A 21,644-nucleotide genomic window follows, 5' to 3' on the forward strand; every position below is an offset into this window, starting at 1 on the left:
AAAGACCTGTAACAAAAAAGATGAAAGATCCAAAGTAAACATCCTAGTGTTACAACTCACGGAATAGAAGAACAAATAAAACCCAAAGTTAGTAGAAGGAAAAAAATAATAATGATCGGAACAGAAAAAAATGAAAGAGACTAGAAAAACAATAGAAAAGATCAATGAAACTAAGCTGGATTTTTGAAAAGATAAACAAAATCCACAAACTTTTAGCTAGATTAAGAAAAGGGGAAGATACAAATGATATCAGAAATGAAAGAGAGGTTACAACTGATACCACAGAAATACAAAGAATTGCATTTTTCAGCCACAGAGTGCAACGCAGCTCAGTGACCTTATAAATGCTAATGAACTTAAGGTCTGATGTGTGTTTGAAAGAATCAGCGAAGCTTTTCTTTTTTTCGTTTTGTTTTTTTGAGATGGAGTCTTGCTCTGTCACCCAGGCTGGAGTGCAATGGTGCAATCTTGGCTCACTGCAACCTCCACCTCCCAGGTTCAAGCGATTCTCCTGCCTCAGCCTCCCAAGTAGCTGGGAATACAGGTGTGCACCACCACGCCCAGTTAATTTTTGTATTTTTAGTAGAGACAGGGTTCCACCATGTTGGCCAGGCTGGTCTCGAACTCTTAGCTTCAGGTGATCTGCCCACCTGGGCCCAAAGTGCTGAGATTACAGGTGTGGGCCACCGTACCCCACCCATCAAAGCTTTTCAAGTACATAAGAAGTATCTGAATATCCCAATTTTCTACAGGAATGTTTAGATGCGAATTTTTTGTTTCTGTCCTGTGGTTGAGTTGGTGCCACAGAGAATTTCCATAAAATTCAATTTCATTATTTAAAATAGTTTTTTTTTAAACTAGTTTTTCTATCAACCGGCCCCAGTCTGAAACTTGACACAGTGTTAACACAAAAGAGCAAGTACTTAATCTTCGTTCACATACTCTACCTACAAAGACATGACCTACAGTAGTTCTTCAAGCAGGTCAGTTTTAGGAGACATTAATTCTATCTAACTAGACTAGCTATTTCACAACTATGCAAGACAACTTTATAAACTTTGCTTTAACTTACAAAGGTCATTTAATAATCCCATTGTTTTGACGATTCTAAAGATTGTAAGTTTATTTTTACAGTCTACTCTTAAATATTACTGTTGAGGCATATATATGGCAATGGTGGACTTAATTCTAAGATATCTGAACATCTGTAGTAAAATATGAAGCTACCTTCATTTGGTTGATATGCTAAAGACATTTTAAAAAGTATCTTATTTTTTAAAAACTTGGTTTGTGTGTTTTGTATGCTCAGGAATTTTTCCACAGTACTGGAGATCATTGTAGTGATTAAATTTGGCCCTTTTGACAGAAAACAGAACAATGGATTCCTAGGGATAAAAAAGGGGTGACTGCAAAGGAGCATGAGGGAATTTTTGGAGTGATTCTATATCTTGTTCTACAACTATTCTACATCTTGATTATGGTATGACTATGCATTTGTCAAATCTCATACTTAACAGTAAATTTTACTGAATATAAGTTCACACTCCAATAAACATGACTTTACAATTAAAACAAAAGAAATATGAAAGCTCATAAGAGATTGCCATGACCAATTATATGCCAACAGATTGGATAACCTAGAATGGATAAGTTCCTAGACACATATAATCTATCAAGACTAAATCATAAAGAAATAGGTAATCTGAACAGACCAATAATAAGTAAAGAGATCGAATCAGTAGTTAAGTCTCCCACTAAACAAAACCCCCAGGACTTGATGGCTTCACTACTGAATTCTACCAAACATTTAAAGAAGAACTAACACAAATCCTTCTCAAACTCTTCCAAAATACTGAAGAGGAGGGAAAACTTTCAAACTCGATTTAGGAGGCCAGCATTATCCTGATTCCAAAGCCAGACAAATACACTACAAGAAAAGAAAATCAAAGGTCAATATCCCCAATGAACATAGAAGCAAAAATCTTCTACAAAATACTGGCAAGCTGAATACAACAGCACATTAAAAAGGTCATTCACCATGATCAAGTCAGATTTATCCCTGGGATGCAAGGATGGTTCAACATATGCAAATAAGTAAACGTGATACAACACATTAACAGAATGAAAGACAAAAACCGTATGATCATCTCAATAGATAGAACAAAGGTATCTGACAAAATTCAACATCCTTTGATGATAAAAACTCTCGACAAATTAGGTATAGAAAGAATCAACCTCAACACAATGAAGGCCATTTATGACAAGCCCACAGCTAGCATCATACGCAGTGGTGAAAACTGAAAGTTTTTCCTCTAAGATGAGGGACAAGACAAGGATATTCACTCTTACCTTTTCTATTCAACATAGTACTAGAAGTCCTAGCTACAGCAATTAGGCAAGAGGGAAAAATAAAAGGCACTGAAATTGGAAAAAAGGAAATCAAATTGTTTCTGTTCGCAGATGGCATGCTCTTATATATTGAAAATCTTATAAAAAAATTCCACCAAAAAATTGTTAGAACTAACAAACTACTTTGGTAAAGCTGCAGGATATAAAATCAACATACAAAAATCAGTAGCATTTCTATACACTAAAAGTAAACTATCTGAAAAAAAAAGAAAAAAAATCTCATTTACAATAGCTACAAAAAAAATACATAGGGGTAAATTTAACCAGGGAGGTGAAAGATCTGTACACTGAAAACTATAACACATTGATGAAAAAAATTGAAGACACAAATAAATGGAAAGATAACGTGTGTTCATGGATTGGAAACATGAATGTTGTTATAAGGTCAACACCACTCAAAGCAATCTACAGACTCAATGCAATCCCTATCAATTTTCCAATAATATTTTCACAGTAATAGAAAAAACAATCCTAAAATTCATACTGAACCACAAAAGACCCTGAACAGGCAATGCAATATTAAGCCAAAAAAACAAAGCCAGAGAGATCACACTCTCTGATGTGAAAATCTACTACAAAGCTACAGTAATCAAAACAGCCATAGACCAAGGAAACAGAATAAAGAGCCCAGAAATAAATCCATGCATTTAAAGTCAATTGATTTTTGAGAAAGATGTTAAGAACACAGAAAAGACAGTTACAGAAACATATTTTTCACAGATGTTAAGAACAACAGTCTCAATAAATCGTGTTGGGACAACTGGATATCCACATGCGGAATGAAATTAGACCCTCATCCTTTGCCATATAAAAAAAAATTAACACGAAAAGGATTCAAGATTTAAATGTAAGACCTGAAACTGTAAAACTACTAGAAGAAAACATATGGGGAAAGTTCCACGACATTGGTCTGGGCAATGACTTTTTTGGATGTAAACTCCAAAGCACTGGTAACAAAACCAAAAATAAATAAATGGGATTACATCATACTAAGAAGTTTGTAGGATCTGGATTTTAAATTATTTTTTAAAAATTATTTTAAAAGACTATGAAGCTTTTGCACAGCCAATGAAACCATCAATAGAGTGAAGAGACAACCTATGGAATGGGAGACTATATTTGGAAACCATATACGTGATGAAGGGTTAATATCCAAAATATACAAGTAACTCGATAGCAAAAAAAAAATCACAATCACATTAAAAAATGGGCAATAGACTTTTTTTTGAGACACAGTCTCGCTCTGTTGCCCAAGCTGGACTGCAGCCCTGCAACCTCCGCCTCCCAGGTTCAAGTGAGCCTACCGAGTAGCTGGGATTACAGGTGCCTGCCATCATGCCTGGCTAATTTTTGTATTTTTAGTAGAGACAGGGTTTCACCATGTTGGCCAGGCTAGTCTTGAACTCTTGATCTCAAGTGATCCGCCCGCCTTGGCATCCCAAAGTGCTGGAATTACAGGCATGAACTACTGTGCCAGACAATAAACCTTAATAGATATTTCTGAAAAGAAGACATACATATGGCCAACAGGTATATGAAAAAATACTCAACATCACTAATTATTAGGGAAATGCAAATTAAAAGCACAATGAGGTATTACCTCATAACTGCTAGAAAGGCTATTATCAAAAACATAAAAGATCACAAGTGTTAATGAGGATGTGTAGAAAAGGGAACCTCTGTACACTGTTGGTGGGAATGTAAATTAGTACAGCTATTATAGAACATAGTATAGAGGTTCCACAAAAAATTAAAAATAGAACTACTATATGATCCAGCAATCCCACTTCTGGGTATATATCCAAAGGATGTAAAATTAGTACATTCAAGAGACATCTGTACTTGAAAGTTCACTGCAACATTATTCACAATAGCCAAGATACGGAATCAAAAGTGTCCATCAATGGATGAATGGATTAAAAAAAGTGGTATATATACACAATGGAATAATATTCAGCCTTAAAAAAGAATGAAATTCTGTCATTTGTGACAACATGAACTTGGAAGACATTGTGTTAAGTGAAATAAGCCAGTCAAACAGAGACAGATACTGAATGATCTCACTTATATACGCAGGATAAAAAAGTACAACTCACAGAAATACTGAGTAGAATGGTGGTTAGCAGGGGCTTGGGGTTAAAAGGATTGGGGAGATGCGGTCAAAGGATACAAAATTTCAGTCAGGCAGGAGGAGTAAGTTCAAGAGATCTCCTATATGTCATGGTGACTGCTGTTAATAACAATATATTGTATTGAAAATTGCTAAGAGAAGCGATTTTAAGTGTGCTCACCACAAAAAAAAGTAAGTACGTGAGGCATTGCTTACGTTAAATAGCTTGGTTTGGCCATTCCACAATGCATTCATATATCAAAACATCATGTTGTACAGCATAAAAATACAATTTTTACCTGTCAATTTGAATAAAGAAATAAGATTTTTGAAAAAGGAAAAAAGGCAATAGACTACCTTTAAACTTCATGAGGTTTTGATGAACAAACTTTTCCCTAGAGTTCAAAGAAGTACTAAGAATACAGATACAGCCAGAACAGCTGCAGAGAAGTTGAGAGAGGAACAGGAGGAGGTTAAAGAGTGACTCATGAGGCTTTGATCATAATCTATCAATAAATGAGATGACTATTGTTTTCTTTGATCTAGTTGTCAGTAAACAGCTCTCATTCAAGAACCACTAGGCACTACAAAGGTGAAGGGCTATCCCTGTTTCAGGACAGCTCAAACAAGTTGCTTTCATAGGTGTGTTTACTCGTTGCTTTGTTCTTTATTTTTCAGCTTGATGATAAGGGCTATGGGGATAAGAGTATTTGCTCCCTTCTGCTAGTAATCCTGGGACAGTCCCTTTCCAGATACTTCTCCATCTTGCCCTGGTATAAAAATTGAAGGGTGAAAACGTTGGCTTACTGGTTTTTATTCAGTCAATTTTATATCCTAAATTATTTAGATATAGCAGGATGAAATAAAACTGATTGGAAGCAAACACCTAGTTTCTGGCCATTAACATATAAAACTAAATTGAATTGAGCCCCTTACTCTACCAATTACTATATTTTACTTTGTCTTAGAAGGCAGAAGAAATGTTGATAATTAGACAAAACAATAACTGGAATTTCATACAAGTAAAAAATAGTTTGCCCATCTCCATGCAATTTTTATTAATAGTAACACACTTAACAAAAACTCTAATTGCTAAGGCTATACTTTACATAAGACAGAATGTTCGACAGACTTACTTGTGAATTATCTAAGTCCCATAATTTACTTTTCTCTTTCCTTAAATGCAATTTCAACCCATGGTTCCCATTGTCTTCCCCATCCTCTTTTGGCTTTTTAAAAGACAGGGATTCCCTGGATCCTGGATCTAGTAACTAATCCTCTTTTTTAAAACAAAAACAAAAACAAAACACTGAGTTTCTCTATGTTGTCCAGTCTCGTCTCAAATTCCCGGGCGCAAGTGATCCTTCTGCCTCTGCCTCCCGAGTAGCTGGGATTACAGGTGCGCACTGCTGTGCCAGTTCTGGTACCTAATCCCTAGTTGGGTACTTAATCCTCACATCACAAGTCATTTGCAGAAAATATTTTTATTTCTATAATCATATTTGATGCCAAAGTTATGTTTCTAGGCTATCTCCTCTAGCCATCTTTTAGATCCAGAATGTAAAATAAATTTAAACAATGTGGTTTTGGGGTATGGGAACGAATAACAAATTGCAAAATAAAAAATATTTTCAACTGTGAAATTTTAGAAGCCGGGCGCGGTGGCTCACGCCTGTAATCCCAGCACTTTGGGAGGCCAAGGCTGGTGGATCACCCAAGGTCAGGAGTTCGAGACCAGCCTGACCAACATGGTGAAACCCCGTTTCTACTAAATATAAAAAATTAGCCAGGCATGGTGGCGCATGCCTGTAATCCCAGCTACTCAGGAGGCTGAGGCAGAAGAATCGCTTGAACCTGGGAGGCAGAGGTTGCAATGAGCCGAGATCGCGCCACTGCACTCTAGCTTGGGTGACAGAGACCCTGTCTCAAAAAAAAAAAAAAAAAAAAATTCAGATTTCCTATTGTTCCCTTTAATTGCAATAAGCCTGCCTGAACTATCTCACAAGGACCTCTAGAACACTAACTCAGTAGAGGAGGGGTGCAGGATTGATTGTAACAGAGTAAAAGAGAACTTAAGGTGTGTTAACACAATTGAGTGATGAGAGGTCATGGTACATGAATAAAGACTGTAATTCTTGTTTTACTCCATTTGTCAATCTCAGCAGTGAAAGGTGATTTCCAGGCGACTCTATAAACCAGTATCACCGGACCTACCTCCTCACAAACTGTAGAAAAGCGGTTGAGGAACTGTACAGTGTGCACCACAAATTGGTTTAGAAAAGCCACCGTTCTTTTCTGTTGAATAGCTGGCACCTGTGTTACGTAAAAACAAACATGGTTCATACAGGAGGAACGTACACAGTGCAAATCTTTTCATATTTGGACATAATCACGAGGCACTTTGCTGTGTGATATGAATTTCTTGAAGGACTGGGAATAGTCATTAACTTGTTTTCCTAAACTGTGGGTGGGGTGTCCGAAGATGACAGAGGCGCATAAAAGTTTGAGAACAGGCTCTAGACTCACTGGTACGAATTTTGGCAGACAAAAAGCAACACACATAAACACACACAAAATCTTGGGGGCTGAATAAGAGGTAGGGCTAGCTATCGCAACCGGCGTGTGTCGCCGGTGGCACAGAGACACGCGAGATGGGAAGCGAAAGTTGGGAGATGCACACCGTCTCCTTAATCAGCTCAGGAGGGAACCCATTTCAAGGTGGACTGTGGGGCTCTCCCTCCTAAGGCCGGCAGAAGCGCCCGGGGCCGTGACAGGGTGGGGACCCGGAAGGTGGGGGTCTCCCCGGAAAGCTGCGTCTTCCCCATCCTCCTCCCGGCTCGTCGGGAGTCTAGCACTGTCTTTTACAAACCTTGGTGAGGTCTATGCCTGACCCCATGAGAGGAAGCCCGTCCTCATCCATCTCCTCAGCGGGCGGGGGACCCCGAGTTCACCCACAAACCCCTCCCAGATGGGGCCCGCCCAACCCGGTAATCACGTCTCAACTTTCCCCCCAAGTCCCCGCCTCCCAGGCCCTTCCCGCCGGAAGAAAACGCCTCCACTCACTAATCACTCGGCGGCTTCCGGAGAGCCCGCCTCCTCGCTCGGCATTCTGGGATTGGTAGTTTCAGTCCAGATTGTGACGTCAATTTCGGGGTGGCGCGCGGTGGTGCAAGGATGCAGTTAGAGCAGTAAAATCTTAGAAAGGAGGCAAAAAAACCAAAACAAAACAAAAAAAACAAAGCCAGAAGTTGCGTCCTTTTGAGGTTATCCCTACTTAGTCCTGTCTGTTATATAATAACTCCGTCATTCCTTGAGCAACGATTTTTTTTTTTTAAATCCTAAGTGCCATATACTCTGCTAGGCTTTTACTGGGAAAACAAAGATTGAGTTTGATTGCTGCACTAGAGAGGTTTATGCTCTGAAGAATGAGAAGTAAGACCTACTTCCAAAGCGTGTGTGTGTGTATACACACCAGTTCTCGCTATTTCTCCAGGCTAGTCTCGAACTCCTGGCCTCAAGGGATTCTCCTGTCTCAGGCTCACAGAGTGCTGGGATTACAGGCGTGAGCCAACACGCCTGGTCTTCCAAAGGTTTTTAAAACATGAAATAAAATGTCAACTACTAGAGGTGAGGCACAAATCTACGGAAGTGACTGCCACTTACAGGGAGCATCAAAAAGATGAAGACCAAGACTGCAGTGGGCAGTTTTGTTTTAAAGATGGGGGTCTCGCTTTGTCACCCAGTCTGGCATGCAGTGAGGATCATAGCTCACCGTAGCCTCAAACCCTTTGGCTCAAATGATCCTTGTGCCTTGGCCTCCCTAAGCACTGGGATTATAGGTGTGAGCCACTGGCACCTGGCCTGTTGGCTTGGTTGAAGCAAATAATCCCATAAATGGAGAATGGTAGGAAATGAGGTAAGAGTGTTACTGGTGGAGGGTGTCCAGGTTCTTGACGTTTTGAACAAAGAATTGGACAAAACGCACAAATCAAGGAAAGAATGAACCAACAAAAGCAAAGATTTATTGAAAACCAAAGTACGCTCCACAGTGTACTCGATACAGAATCTTCTCAGATCCAAATACCCGCTAGAGATTTCCCATTGGACACTGGTGTTCTCATGCAAATGAAGTGGTGGCCCACAATCAGTCTGATTGGTTGTGGAAAGCAACCAATCAGAGGCTGAAGTAAAGTTACAAAGGTCATACTCCTATACAAACATCTGATTGGTTGTGGAAAGCAACCAATCAGAGGCTGAAGTAAAGTTACAAAGGTCATACTCCTATACAAACATCTGATTGGTTGTGGAAAGCAACCAATCGGAGGCTAAAGTGATGTTACTAAGTTGCACTTCTATGCAAAGGAAGATTTGGCCCGCAATCAGTCTGATTGGTTGAGGTACTTTCAGTTTCCACCTGCGTGTCAGAAAAGGTGGGGATTTGCAAAGGGAGTAGCCGCTGGTCCTTTTGTTACTTAGGTGTGGAAATTTGGGGTTTACCTTTTGATTTAGCTCTAGGAAGTCAGCGTGAATCGGCCTTAGGATCCCTGCCTCCAGACCCTCTTCTGCCTCAGGAGACGTAGCCAGAAAATTTTCATTTAAGGGCCTTTTATGCCAGATTTGATACTATAGTCCGTGTTTATCTAACGTGATTCATAGGCCATCTGTAGCAATTATTTGGGTGTGGGTGATGTTTCTTAAAGTTGCACATTGCCCAGCTTAACCTTAGCGTGATCACCTTCTCCTGATTGAACTTTCTTAATTTTTCTTTCAGGAAGGCAAATCTTCTCTGGTTTTCTTTGTATCACTATGGTCATTTCCTTTCAGTTTCTTTTGCTGGTTGCTTCTCATGTCCCCAGTCTCTAGAGTTTCTCACGTTTATATATCTAACCCAGATCTTACATTGGAAGCCAGTATAGCTGAAGTAGAATGAGCAAGGTGGGGAACTGAAGGACATGATGGCTAAAAGTTATGTGGAGATCTGATCATGCAGAGCTTTATGGGACATCATAAGGACTTTGGCTTTCACTCTGGGTGTGATGGGAAGTCATGGAAAGATCTAGAGCAGAGAAATGATGGGAGCCACAGAAGAGCTTTTAAGCAGGGGGTGGCATGATCAGAATTGCATTTTGGGACATTCTGTTTGGTACAAGGTAATGAATGTGACTTGAGGGTAGGTGGCTGAGCCTGGAAAGGTTGCATAGGTCTAACAGTCACTCTTTACTCCATCGTCCTTTACATCTAGTCATTCATCAAATCTTACCTCTTCTATTTCCTAAGTAGTTCTTGAATCAGTCTGTAACTCTCCATCCTTACTGCCATCTCAGGTTCTGTACGACACACTTTCATGCCTGGGTTACTGCAATAGCCTCTTCCTGCCTCCATCTTGTGTCTCTCCAATCTATTCCATACATTGTAGCCATAGTGATTTTTAAAAAGACAAATCTGATTATATTACTCAAGATATAATTTTGTTCCCCATCTCCCTCAGTTTAATATGCTCACAGGTCCTCTCTGTGGCTCTTGGCCACTTCTTTAACCTTACCTCTCACTGTTCTTTCTCCTTAGCCCCAAATAATTTCTTTCAATTCCTGGAATTGCTTGCTGTGTGTGGGTCTTTCAAGATGTTGTCTTCCCTCTGCCTGGAACAATCTCCCCTGCTTTCCAACAACCCCTGCCTGGCTAACTCCTACCCATTCTTCACATCTCTTCTCTCCTTTATCCTTGGTTTTCAAGTTTGAATATAATGTGCGTGGGGTATGGGTATGGTTTTATTTGTATTTATCGTGCTTGTGGTTTGCTGAGCTGCTCAGATCTGTGGGTTGGTGTTCTAAATCAAATTTGGAAGAAAGATTTTTGGCCATTAATTCTTCAAAAAACATTTTTGTCATTTTTCTCTTTTTCTGGGACTTCAAAAATACTTGTATGTTAGACTGCTTGATATTGACCATAGATTACGGTGCTCTGCTCATTTCCCCCCAGTCATTTTCTTTTCTCCCTGTGTTTCAGTGTGGATAATTCTTACCAACCTATCTTCAAGTATTTTCTAGTTTCCAATTTAACTATTTTCTAGTTTCCAATTTAGTTCCAAACTCATCTAATAAATTGATTTCAGATATATTTTTGTTCTAAAAATCTGTTTTTTAGAGTTTTTCTCTTGAAATTTCCTTCATTCATCTTTTCCTCTATATTAAAAAAACCAAATTTATAAGTTTTTAAAAAGTCCTTATCTAATATTGCCAATTTCTGGTTCATCTACCTGCCTTTTTCTATTGACAACTTTTTCCTAATTATGGGTTGTGTTTCCTGCTTTTTAGCATGTCCTGTAATTTTTAATTTATTATGGACATTGTGAAAAAAAGAACAGAAAGTTCAGTGAGAAACGGAACATTCAGATTCCTTCACAATTTGAATTGAGCTGATGCTGGGCTGCAGCTTTAGATTGTTTACCTGCAGTTAATTCAATTCAACCTCCTGCAAAGGACTGAGCTCTTGGATCTTGTCTGTGTTTGTGTTAGAGAGGGATGGGCCATAGTTTCAGGTCATTTGGTTCACCTTGGGATGCAGCTTCAGCAGGGCTCAGGAATCCAAGCACCATAAGAATGTGCAAGATTTAGTGAATTCTCTCTACTTACTGAAAACATTTCCTCCATTGCTGCTTTCTTAGCAATCTTGGGGGTGGGGTGTAGGCCCAAGTGATTTATTTTTGTGATTGAGGTCCTTCCAGACCCAAGTCTGTCTCACCAGCTTATAGCAAAGTCTCAGCCACTTTCTTCTTAACTCTGCAAAGTCTCCTAGAGTGTTGCAGGCTTGTTCTTCCATCTGCTTATATCCAGACCACGCCCTTCTCCCTGGGCATGGCAATGCCACAGCTCTCTGCTCAACTATGTTCCTCCAAACATAGGCATGACTATAGAATTTATTTCATTAAGGTCTTACATACATGGCTTTTCAACAGCCCCATAAAAAGTATGACTTTTATCTGGTTATTTCTTATTACCACTATATAAAAGGCTTTCATACATCTTTCTGTATTCGAACTAGTAGCAGAAGTCTTAACATTCCATCCTTAAGAGCTTTCCCGAAGCCACAAAGATTAGATTAACTGTTCTTACATGCTTCCATAGCATTCTCTGCTTAACTCTATCTTAGCACATATAATTGCCTGTTTGCTTGAAAGCCTACTATATTACCAATTTAGGGCAGAGTCTCTGTTAGTTCACCATTAAGGTCCTAGCCCAATGTTTGTCCTATAGTAAACGCTAACTATCTTCTGAGTGACATTTGGGCTTAATGAATCTTGTACTTCCACATCTTACTTGATATTTCATTAACCTTTGATTTAGGTGGGACTCACAACTCTGTGTACTCAATCAGTCTCCCTGAGCAGAATTACCCACTGGTCAGCCTAGCCTTCTTCTCTAGAGCCAAGAGAGGCTCCCAGCCAGGAGAAAAAATTAAAACAAGACAAACCCACACAGCCGCTTCATGGTTATAGTTATGTATAAGTAGCAGGCATTTATATATGTGTATGTGTGTATATACACCACAAACCATTTCATCAGTGATGGACTACATATTAGAGGGTGGACCTATTATAGTAAAAGGTATAGTATTTTTAATACACCTTTTCCATGTTTAGATACACAAATACCATGGTGTTACAATCGCCTATAGGATTTAGTACAGTAACATGCTGTACAGGTTTGTGGCGTAGGAGCAATAGACTATCAAAAAAAATTTGTAAAATGGTTTGATTTTTAGAGTGGCAGTTTACTTGCCTCCTAGGATCTTTGATGATTACTGTTCCATCCTTAGCTCCTGAGAGCAGGGCCATTCACATTTTAATAACGGATTCCCAGGACTATTAAAAAGAATCTATACCTAGAAGTCTTGACCAACCCCCAGATGACCTTTGAAATATGTACTCTTTCCTTCAGCCTTTCTTGCACTGGTAAAAATGAAAAATATTACCAGATTTCATTTACTGTAGTGAATTTTGGGGGCAAAATAGATTGTAATGAATACTGACTTCAAAGACCATATGTGCCACCTCCATGTTCATTTAGTAAAAAACTAAGAATTTTTCAATTTCTTGGAATGTTTTCACAAGATTACCAGAAAATTGCTGTTACTTTTATCACAGGTATGGTCTTGGGTGGGGAAACAATAAAAAATCGTCCCCATTTTTTTATTTATTTATTTTTATTTTTTTTATTTCTCCTTGCTTTGCTTCAGGGTGGAACAGTTAGAGGCGTGGTGCTGATTCATAATAGTGGGAAAATAAAATTAAATGTTTCCCATCCTTATTCCCTCCTCAATCCCATCTCTCAGGAGTGATACCAATAATCTGTTGAGACTTGGTTAAGTGAAGGAATTCTAGCCTTGTTACTTCAATTGTGTTAAGAATTCATGTTTCCCGTTATTCTTTTTAATCGTTCAGGCTTTCTTAACTTCGTACAGAAAATTGAGTTGTAACCTTATATCCTCTAGGCAGAAGACTTGATTCCACTTTGGAAAGCTAACTACCTCAAGAGAAGAGACCTAAAGATGCTTATAGTCAGCTATTCCCCAGTAAAAGAGCAAACAATCTAAATTATCCTGCCTTCTTTGAGGGGATTGGGAAAAGGTCTCAGTGTACTCATTTGTACTTACGGGACTTTTACTTATGGAGACAACTAAGTGATGACACAGGGCAATGCTATTGAAAGAATTTAGTACTTACAGTTCCCAAGAGGGCACAGCATGCCATGCAAGGCCACAGGGGAAACACGAGTTTGGTCAGGAGAAAGAGGCAGAAGCAAGGGGACTTGTTAGGAGCAACCATTACCATTTTTATAGAGCTATGGTACTTTATCTTGAATTCACTGAGTGATATTTTTCCCCCTTTGGTGCAGTAGTAATTAGGTAAACCTCAGTCCTGAGTCTGCTTACTTTTGTACATTTTCGTTGCACTCTGTCCTCTTCATAGAATCACCATCTCCGTTTTTTTTTTAAAGCAGCAAACGATGCCACTATCAGCTGCTTCTAATTAACCTCCCCTGGCTGTGTCTGTAAATGACTCAGCACCTGGACTTCTTAAAGTGGTCAGGTTATTTTGAATCACAACCATATAAAATCACTTAAAACTACTCAGAAGTTCAACACCGACATTTCTTCCCGAAGCTTTGTTTCTAGAGTTCAAAAAGATCATGCTAGAGCCTTTGCTATCAACTTTAAATAACTGGGCCACAAGTTAGAAGCCAGTCAATCCAGGAAAATGGCTCATGGTGTTTTCCAGTATGAGAAGCCCTTTTAATAATGTTAAAGACATTTTGACGAACATCGATGATGATTGTGGTTGGACATCTAATGTTCACTAAACAAACACATATACATTGTTGTGGGAAATTTAAAATAGGAATATAGGTGAGCTCTATTGGGAAATTAATCTTAAAATCCCAAATTTTCATTCAAAGATAGTATTTCTCTCCATTTCATTTTCCAGGCTAGGTTCTATTAGTTTTCCTGTAATACATCCTGCCTTAGAAAGTCTTGCCTCCTGTATATCACATAGGAAGGAATGGTTAAAGTACACTGGCTTATTTCCAAACACCAGAGCTAAATCTGAAGATATGTAGTAGATTATCAAGTTGACAGACACACCTCCACATATCTGGGAATGCTTTTTTACCCTCTCAAGATTGCTGAGTGAGATCTACAAAAGCCACTATCTCTGAATGTGAATGGAGAGTTCCTTCGCTGGGTCATTCCCCTCCTTCCTGTTATGGTGTTTTGGGGAGGAAGTGGAAGATGGCAAGACACCTTAAGTCAGTCTTTTAGGAACATGTGAGTAAGTTTGATTCTGGGGCTGTCTATATTATCTCAGGACCCCAGGAGGTCATGGCTTCTAAGAAAAAAGAGAATTTTGCTAATGGTAGCATGAATATAATTTTGAGAAACCCCTGCAATAGTTCCATATTCTCCCAGGTACTTACCACCAAGGTTGGGGAGCAATGATCCAGGGTTACATGAAAATTATGTATTCATAAAATACATCTTAGTTATTGTGTTAGGTGGGTATAATGATGGGAAGAGAAAGAGGTCAAAAACAGTGACAGCGTTCCAGAATTGTTCCACTGTCTTGGGGTTTAACGTATTTGTGCGTTAAGTCTAGGATGAGGTGAGACCTCTGAAGCAGCTGTCTATATAACCACATCCTGTACTTGCTCAAAATCAAGTGCCAGGAAAATCTCATTAGACCAATCCAATATTAGAGCTCTACAGATTTCAGGTACTCTTCAGATTTTCAGGTACTCCCACAGATGTTCTCTTGGAATAGGCAATTCGGAGAGAAATGCATTATTAGCTGTTCACAACACAGCTTGAGGTGCTAGTGTCCAAATCTCAGGAGAATCAGCCCTACAGAACATTTGGCAAAGTATTTAAAATTCCAGAAAGTCTAATACTTTATGAAAAAAAATTTTTTTTTTGTAGGCTGGAAACCAAAATGAGCTATTACACAATTACAATAAAATATATCAAGTTATTCTATTTGTAATAAACACCTAGTTTTAGTATTAGTGAAAGAAAGTACTAGCAATTAACCAAAGATACATTAAGATGGTAGAAAGAAGTTCATTAAAAAGTAACTTATATTGGTCTGATTTAAACTTAATGTCAATTAAGACTATTACAGTTAAGAAGTGACTTTCTAAGTAAAAATGAACCAAAATGAACTTATTTGGTTAGACAGTTTCCACCTTTCCATCTTCTTTATCACTATGGTATAATTTATCATTAGTTGCGTCTGGCTTACTTTAGAGGTCAGTTGTCTGGAACTTCCTTCCTTTTACGCTGTCTCAAAAACAAAGATTTCCTAAAACAGTATTAGAAAGCTCTTACTTGAGATGGTTGCAAAGATTAACCTTAGTTTTGGCCAGGGTTTAATCCTGTCTGAATTTGGCTCAATTATAGGACAACAGCTGTGTTTATAAGATCAAAGTTTTATGTTTAACCACCATTAGATGCACAGATACCAGCAGCATTTATTGTCTTTTACTACACAGAAACAGAAACCCAACTCATTACAGCATTATAAATGCAGTTGGTAGAAATCAATATTTCATAAATCTTTAAATCAAATTGTTTGTAAAGGCTGAGAAACCTGGTGGTCTCCCCATTACTTACTATTGTTCATGTGGATTTTATAAGCTTACATTAAGTGTTACAAGTCCCAAGGTAGAGTATCCTGTTAAAAAAAAAAAAAAAAAAAAATTAGTTAAAAAGGCATATAGCTGTATAACAAAGACATAAGTTACACAGAAATAAGCTGATCCAAGGAAATTTTCAGACAAACAAACATCACTTGACCCTACATTAAGGGCAACAATTTTTTTTTTTTATTAAGGTAGTTCAAAGAACAGATGAAAATGTCAGAAAGTAGATTAAATGCTTTTGATTTTCCATGAAATCTGTGCCCAATGCATGCAAAAGGAAGGGCTTATGAGTTTGAGTAATGGATATATCATAATGTGTTTTGTTTAGCTTTTGTGAAATGAGATCTTCAAAGCTGATACACTAATTATTTTGTTGTGTTACTGTGATTAGGTAACAAATGGTTGCTATAAATTAAAATCATGTTAAAAAAAGTTCTACCTACATTTTAAAAGGCATTACTTTTTAAATGTATAATTAGAAACAGATGTTAATTGTTTTGAAATTCTTTTCAAATGCCTGTTAAATGTTTTTGAATCAGCAAGGTGTTAAAATTAAAGAAACAGAGTGTTCTCTCCTGTCCTTGCTGCTGAGCAGTTTGATAAAGATATATTGGAACACAATGCTGCTTCTGAGGACTTGACCAAGCTCTCATGAGGAGTATGTGGAAATGGATCATAATTATCATTTTTATTTGGCAAATTTTATTTAGGCTCAGAGCTAAGGCTATTTTTACTTGTATGGTATAAAGTTGGGTTAAACTGAGTTTAACTTTTTGAGGTATAGAAAAACATGGAAAATAGTCTACAGTGAGAACTTTTTCTCTCCTAAAAACTATTAAAATCAGTCTTGGGCACAATACTGCCTCATAACTTCCCAATCAGCATTTCTGGGACAATGTCAGATTTTAGACAATTACAGAAAACCAGACACAAATGTGCAAACCAGATTTCAATTTCTTCTCCACTGACATGAGATTTAAAACAGCAACAGAAACATCTCTAGGTCAGTGTCAATATGTAGTCACAAATTACCAAAGTAAGAAACAAATTGGAGTGCATGGGTGTGTGATTTTGTGTTTTGGCATGGGAGAGATATTGAAATACTCACAACGTAGAAGCCAAATCATAAAAATGAAATGGGACTTATGATACCATCATTCTGAAAACGTAGGATTTAGCTCTGACATCTTGCAGATTTGTGATATCCTGACTTTGGCTTCAATAGTCCTAAATAATACAAGTTTTAGAACCTAAGTACAACTTTTTTCTCTTTGATGTTTTAAGTGAAGCAATCCTGAGGAAAACTTAAATTTCAACAGAAGAAAAACGCTCTTAGACATATTTATAAACAAACATGGAAAAACTAAAACTGGGACATACACACAATGTGAAATATCTCATGTTATCATCAGGAATTAGAAGTGATGACCAATAACTAATTCCTCATAAATACTTCCTCCTGTCTTAGTGTAATTTAAATATATTTCGAAGAACAAAGTTTACTAAGAAAAAAAATTATATGATTTTAAAATAATTAAACACAATAAAGTTTAACAGCAAAGTATAAGTTGGAACATGGTCCTGTAGCCTACTTTTAAGATCTAAAGAAAGAAAAAGAGGTTAGAGTTCTCAATGCTTACATAGGATAAAGTACATTTCACTCCTGAAACTAACAGGTAAAGGCAACCCTCTCATTTCTTGAGAATGTCTTATCTTACAGTCACTATGTTAATTCACAAATGGAATCACCATTTTCTTCTCTTTGAGGATAACACTTCCTGCCTCTTTTTGGCATAACAGTATACAACCATCATGAGTTACCTTTTCCCAACACAGCTTCCCCTACTAAAAGATAGAAGTTCTATTGGGTATTTTTTTTTTTTTTTTTTTTTTGAGATGGAGTCTTGCTCTGTCACCCAGGCTAAAGTGCAGTGGTGTGATCTTGGCTCATCACCACCTCTGCCTCCAGGGTTCAAGCGATTCTCATGCCTCAGCCTGCCAAGTAGCTGGGATCACAGACACGTGCCACCACGTCTGGCTAATTTTTTGTATTTTTAGTAGAGGTGGGGTTTCACCATGTTGGCCAGGCTGATTTCGAACTCCTGACCTCAAGTGATCTGCCCGCCACGGCCTCCCGAAGTGTTGGGATTACAGGCATGAGCCACCGCGCCCAGCCCTACTGGGTAATTTCATCAGACAAGTTTTATATTTTGGTTAAGCCGTTATTCCAGAGAATCCATTTCTTATATACCCAAGCCCAACATAATCATCTCCCTAATTTCCATCCCTAAATAAAACCCACCCACTTCATACATCAATTTTTCTAAGTATATGACAACAATTTTTGAATACACTGGCCTTAGAGATGACTTTTATATTTCTTGGACATATCCTGAAATGACGAATTCTTGTAAGAGTCACTATTGATAGCCCTTTGGCTATCCTGATGCTTTTAGGAATCCTTGCCCCATCACAGAGATTCTTAAAGAGAACCATGTCAAAATTCCTTGCTCTTTGCTTTTTCCTTTGTTACTTCAAAATCTTCATATGAAGGGGTAAACAAAACAATTTATATCATTTGGTTATAATATTTAACTGTATTAAAAATTGACTAGGAAATTGCTATGAAATTTTTCATCTGTACTTTAAAGCATGTAAAAGTTGAACCCAAACATCTACATGATTATAAAATTTCACTGAATTCTTTCTTTTAATTACCTGGAACATTCTCCTATCTCTTAAAAATATAATGTTCTTGATTGTATACTTATTTTAAGACACCTTACGAATAGAAAACTGGAGTAAAAAATATTTACTGGCATTAAACATAAATCTCTAAAACTCAAAAATAATACCTACTCATCTCTGAAATAAATAATTTCTATACATCTCTGAACCATGTGACAGACACATACTAGGTATTTTCATTCTCCTTTATTTAATCTTTACAGCAACTCCACAAAACAATGATTTCTATTTGTACTTTACGAGAGGAAATGAAGCTTCAAAGAGGGCATTAACTTAAAGGAATGGGCAGTTTGTCAAAATGTATTGAATTCTGTATGTGACTGACAAGCAGAACCATAATTTTAAATGCTTCTGACTGTACCATGATGTATCCCAAAAATGTAATACAGCTGTCCTAGATAACACTGATTTTAATGATCTTTGAGAAGGTGAACACAGTTCCATTGCCAATAGGTCCCATCTCAAAAACACTTAAGTTTCTTGGTAAGAACAGTGAAGGATTCATAAAAAGGAGGCTGTTAAAGGTGTACACTAGAAGTCATTTTTCAAGGTAACTTTTTATCCCATATATCAGATGTTCTGAGACTGGTAAAACACCTAGGTCAAAGGAATCTGCATATAATAAACAGGGTTGAGCAATATAATCAATCACATATTTAAGAAACTGAAAACAAATTTTTACATTAAATTGAGTATACATACACATATATATACTCAACAACCACTTCCAGAATACCCTAAGATATTTTTTTCTCCTTTGATTTTTTTTCTTTTGAGATAGTCTCGCTCTGTTGCCCAGGCTACAGTGAAGTGGTATGATCTTGGCTCACTGTAACCTCTGCCTTCCAGGTTCAAGTGATTCTCCTGCCTCAGTCTTCCAAACCATGCTTGGCTAATTTTTTTATTTTTATTTTTTTAGTAGAGATAGGGTTTCACCATGTTGGCCAGGTTGGTCTTGAACTCCTGACCTCAAGTGATCCACTCCCTTCAGCCTCCCAAAGTGTTGGGATTACAAGTGTGAGCCATTGCACCTGGGCTTTTTTTCTCTTTTGATAAATGTGTCCCCGAGAATTAGAAAAACAGCATATACTCAAAGTATAGAAAACAGGATACACTGAAAATACTCCTTTTTTGATAAACTCAAAAGCATTATTTTTCCTTAGTCATCTCTTCTCTGGAGGTGAGCTGAGTCAATATATGATTTTATAAGATTATTAAAAAATATATATATACACACACACACAGAACAGAGTAGAAAAATAATTTTTCAAACCATCAACATTTTATTTAATAAAAGCAACTGAGACATTTTCTAAAGTATACGGCATATTTGATATAAAAATTCTTCAAAATATGTACTATAGAAATTCTTCAAAATATGTACTAAAAATACAAAGTTTGTGAATCTAAGGTACAGAGAACACTTTATACTTCAGTCACCCAAAACAACAGCTTGTGGTCTCCTCCAATTACACACAGAGGGAGAGTTCGATGCCAGGACAGGCCAGATCCAACGGCTACAGAACCCATGAGGATAGGCTATAAAATATGTGAAGAATTAAAGAAGCACAGTAAGTCCCCAAAATTAATAAATAAAAATGACTTTCAAAAATATGAAACGCATTGATAATTTATCTTTGTAGCAGAAACAAAATTTTAAAATATGTTCCCTTACAGGTGAAATACACATTATTGATATGCAGCTGGAACATGGGATACAATCCATCTATGAATAACTGGTACAGTCCAGACTCCATTTTTGCAGTCTACGCCAACCAAACAAACAAAATTAATGTATTTAAATAAAGAAGAAAATATAAAAGCGACAGAAGAAATACAAAGCTTCTTATATGAATACTGGCCAAAAAAAGTGTTGTCATTGGTAATGTAAACATCAAAAAAAAACCACACAAAAAACAAAAACAAATGAACCACCTTTTCTTGCAATTTAAGCAGATAACAAACGTAAATGTCTTTAGTCAACAAATTACAAATTTGGGGCTGAGTGGAAAAGTCAAAAACACAAATTAAAAAAAAAAAAAGCACATATTTTACAAAACATTTCCACATTACCTGAGGGTGTCCTAAATGATGAATTTGAAACTGGCTTGCCATTTTGCCAGGATAACCAGTGGTTGCAAACAGATTTTCACTAATTGTGGACCACCTAAGAAATAAGGAAGCTAAAATTAAGTATTGTATCCTATAGATAATGACAAGCTTTTCTGAAGCAGGGTTTTTCTTTTTCTTTTTTTTAAGGGACAGGGTCTTGCTCTGTCACCCAGGCTGGAGTGCAGAAGTGCTAACAAAACTCACTGTAGCCTCAAATTCCTGGGCTCAAGTGATCTTCCCACCTCAGCCTCCCTAGTAGCTGGGACTACAGGTGTGTACCACGATGCCCAGGTAAGTTTTAATTTTTTTTTTTTTTTGTAGGAATGGGGTCTTGCTATCTTCCCCAGGCAGGTCTCAAACTCCTGGCCTCAAGTGATCCTCCTGCCTTGGTCTCCTGAAGTGCTGGGATTATAGGTGTGGGCCATAGCACCTAGCCTGAAACAGGTTTCTTTTTGTATAAAACCAGTGATTCTAATAATCCTAAATTTGTTAATATGTCTTTACAATTAGACCAGGAATTCCAGGAAAATATTCCATAAATATTTTCTCATACTTTTAAGTTTTATGAAGTGCTTATTTTGTGTCAGTTCATTAAGTTCCAAAGTTACATAAGGTTGATACAATCCTTTTTTTCACAACCAAAGGGGTAACAGTGTGGCAGAAGACACAAATAAGGCATCATATATAACAGCCATTCTGCCCCTTTTCCATGCTAAGTGAACTGCAACTTTGTTCAGGGCACAGTGTGTCCTAACCTAGGGGATGAGACATAATTAGTTTAAGGCAGTCATAGCAATCTCCCATAAAAGGAGAGGGTTCCTTCTTCTCCTCTTACTTTTTTGTTTGTTTAATTGTTCGGCAAATGGAGTACTTCTCTTATGCCTGGAACTCTCATAGCCATCTTGTAACTATGAAGCAACAAGTCCCAAATCCTTGACATTGAGAATAGCAGAGGGAAAGGAAGAAAAGGGTCTGAGCTCTTGCTGACATTGATGAGCTGCTAAACAAGCCCTGAGACTACCTCCTCTAGACTTTTAAGTACCATAGCTCATTGATTTTAAAATTGATGG

The 21,644-nt window shown here is 37.6% G+C and overlaps 3 protein-coding genes across 19 annotated transcripts in view; 1 reads left to right on the forward strand and 2 right to left on the reverse strand.

Moving 5' to 3' along the window:
- The window catches only part of WASHC3 (WASH complex subunit 3), a 52,726-nt gene extending 45,124 nt beyond the window's left edge, over nt 1-7,602 (reverse strand). The window contains exons 1-2 of one of the 2 annotated variants that reach the window (XM_055240336.2): nt 7,389-7,602; nt 6,734-6,832 (exon numbers count right to left, since the gene is read on the reverse strand). In XM_055240336.2, the coding sequence (XP_055096311.1) occupies nt 6,734-6,832; nt 7,389-7,439 (150 nt within the window). In that variant the 5' untranslated portion in view covers nt 7,440-7,602. The remainder of the gene's footprint in view (nt 1-6,733; nt 6,833-7,388) is intronic. The other variant, XM_055240335.2, reaches the window with a different exon arrangement.
- PARPBP (PARP1 binding protein) overlaps nt 1-21,644 on the forward strand; it is a 282,808-nt gene that overhangs the window by 133,723 nt on the left and 127,441 nt on the right. For 6 of the 12 annotated variants that reach the window (XR_010114917.1, XM_063614318.1, XM_063614320.1 and 3 more), the window contains one exon: nt 20,722-20,865. The exons of 3 other annotated variants lie outside the window; for them this stretch is intronic. The gene's annotated coding sequence lies outside the window, so the exon portion shown is untranslated. Of the gene's footprint in view, nt 1-20,627; nt 20,866-21,644 lie in introns of those variants that run through there. 3 more of the 12 variants (XR_010114919.1, XM_063614326.1, XM_063614327.1) reach the window with 1 other exon arrangement.
- Nucleotides 19,723-21,644, reverse strand: part of NUP37 (nucleoporin 37) — a 46,075-nt gene continuing 44,153 nt past the window's right edge. For all 5 annotated transcript variants that reach the window (XM_055240329.2, XM_063614332.1, XM_063614331.1 and 2 more), the window contains 2 exons: nt 20,536-20,629; nt 19,723-20,001 (listed from right to left, as the gene is read on the reverse strand). In XM_055240329.2, coding sequence (XP_055096304.1) covers nt 19,888-20,001; nt 20,536-20,629 — 208 coding nt within the window. In that variant the 3' untranslated portion in view covers nt 19,723-19,887. The remainder of the gene's footprint in view (nt 20,002-20,535; nt 20,630-21,644) is intronic.

Source organism: Symphalangus syndactylus, chromosome 13 (assembly GCF_028878055.3).
Source record: "Symphalangus syndactylus isolate Jambi chromosome 13, NHGRI_mSymSyn1-v2.1_pri, whole genome shotgun sequence".
Lineage (NCBI taxonomy): Eukaryota > Metazoa > Chordata > Mammalia > Primates > Hylobatidae > Symphalangus > Symphalangus syndactylus.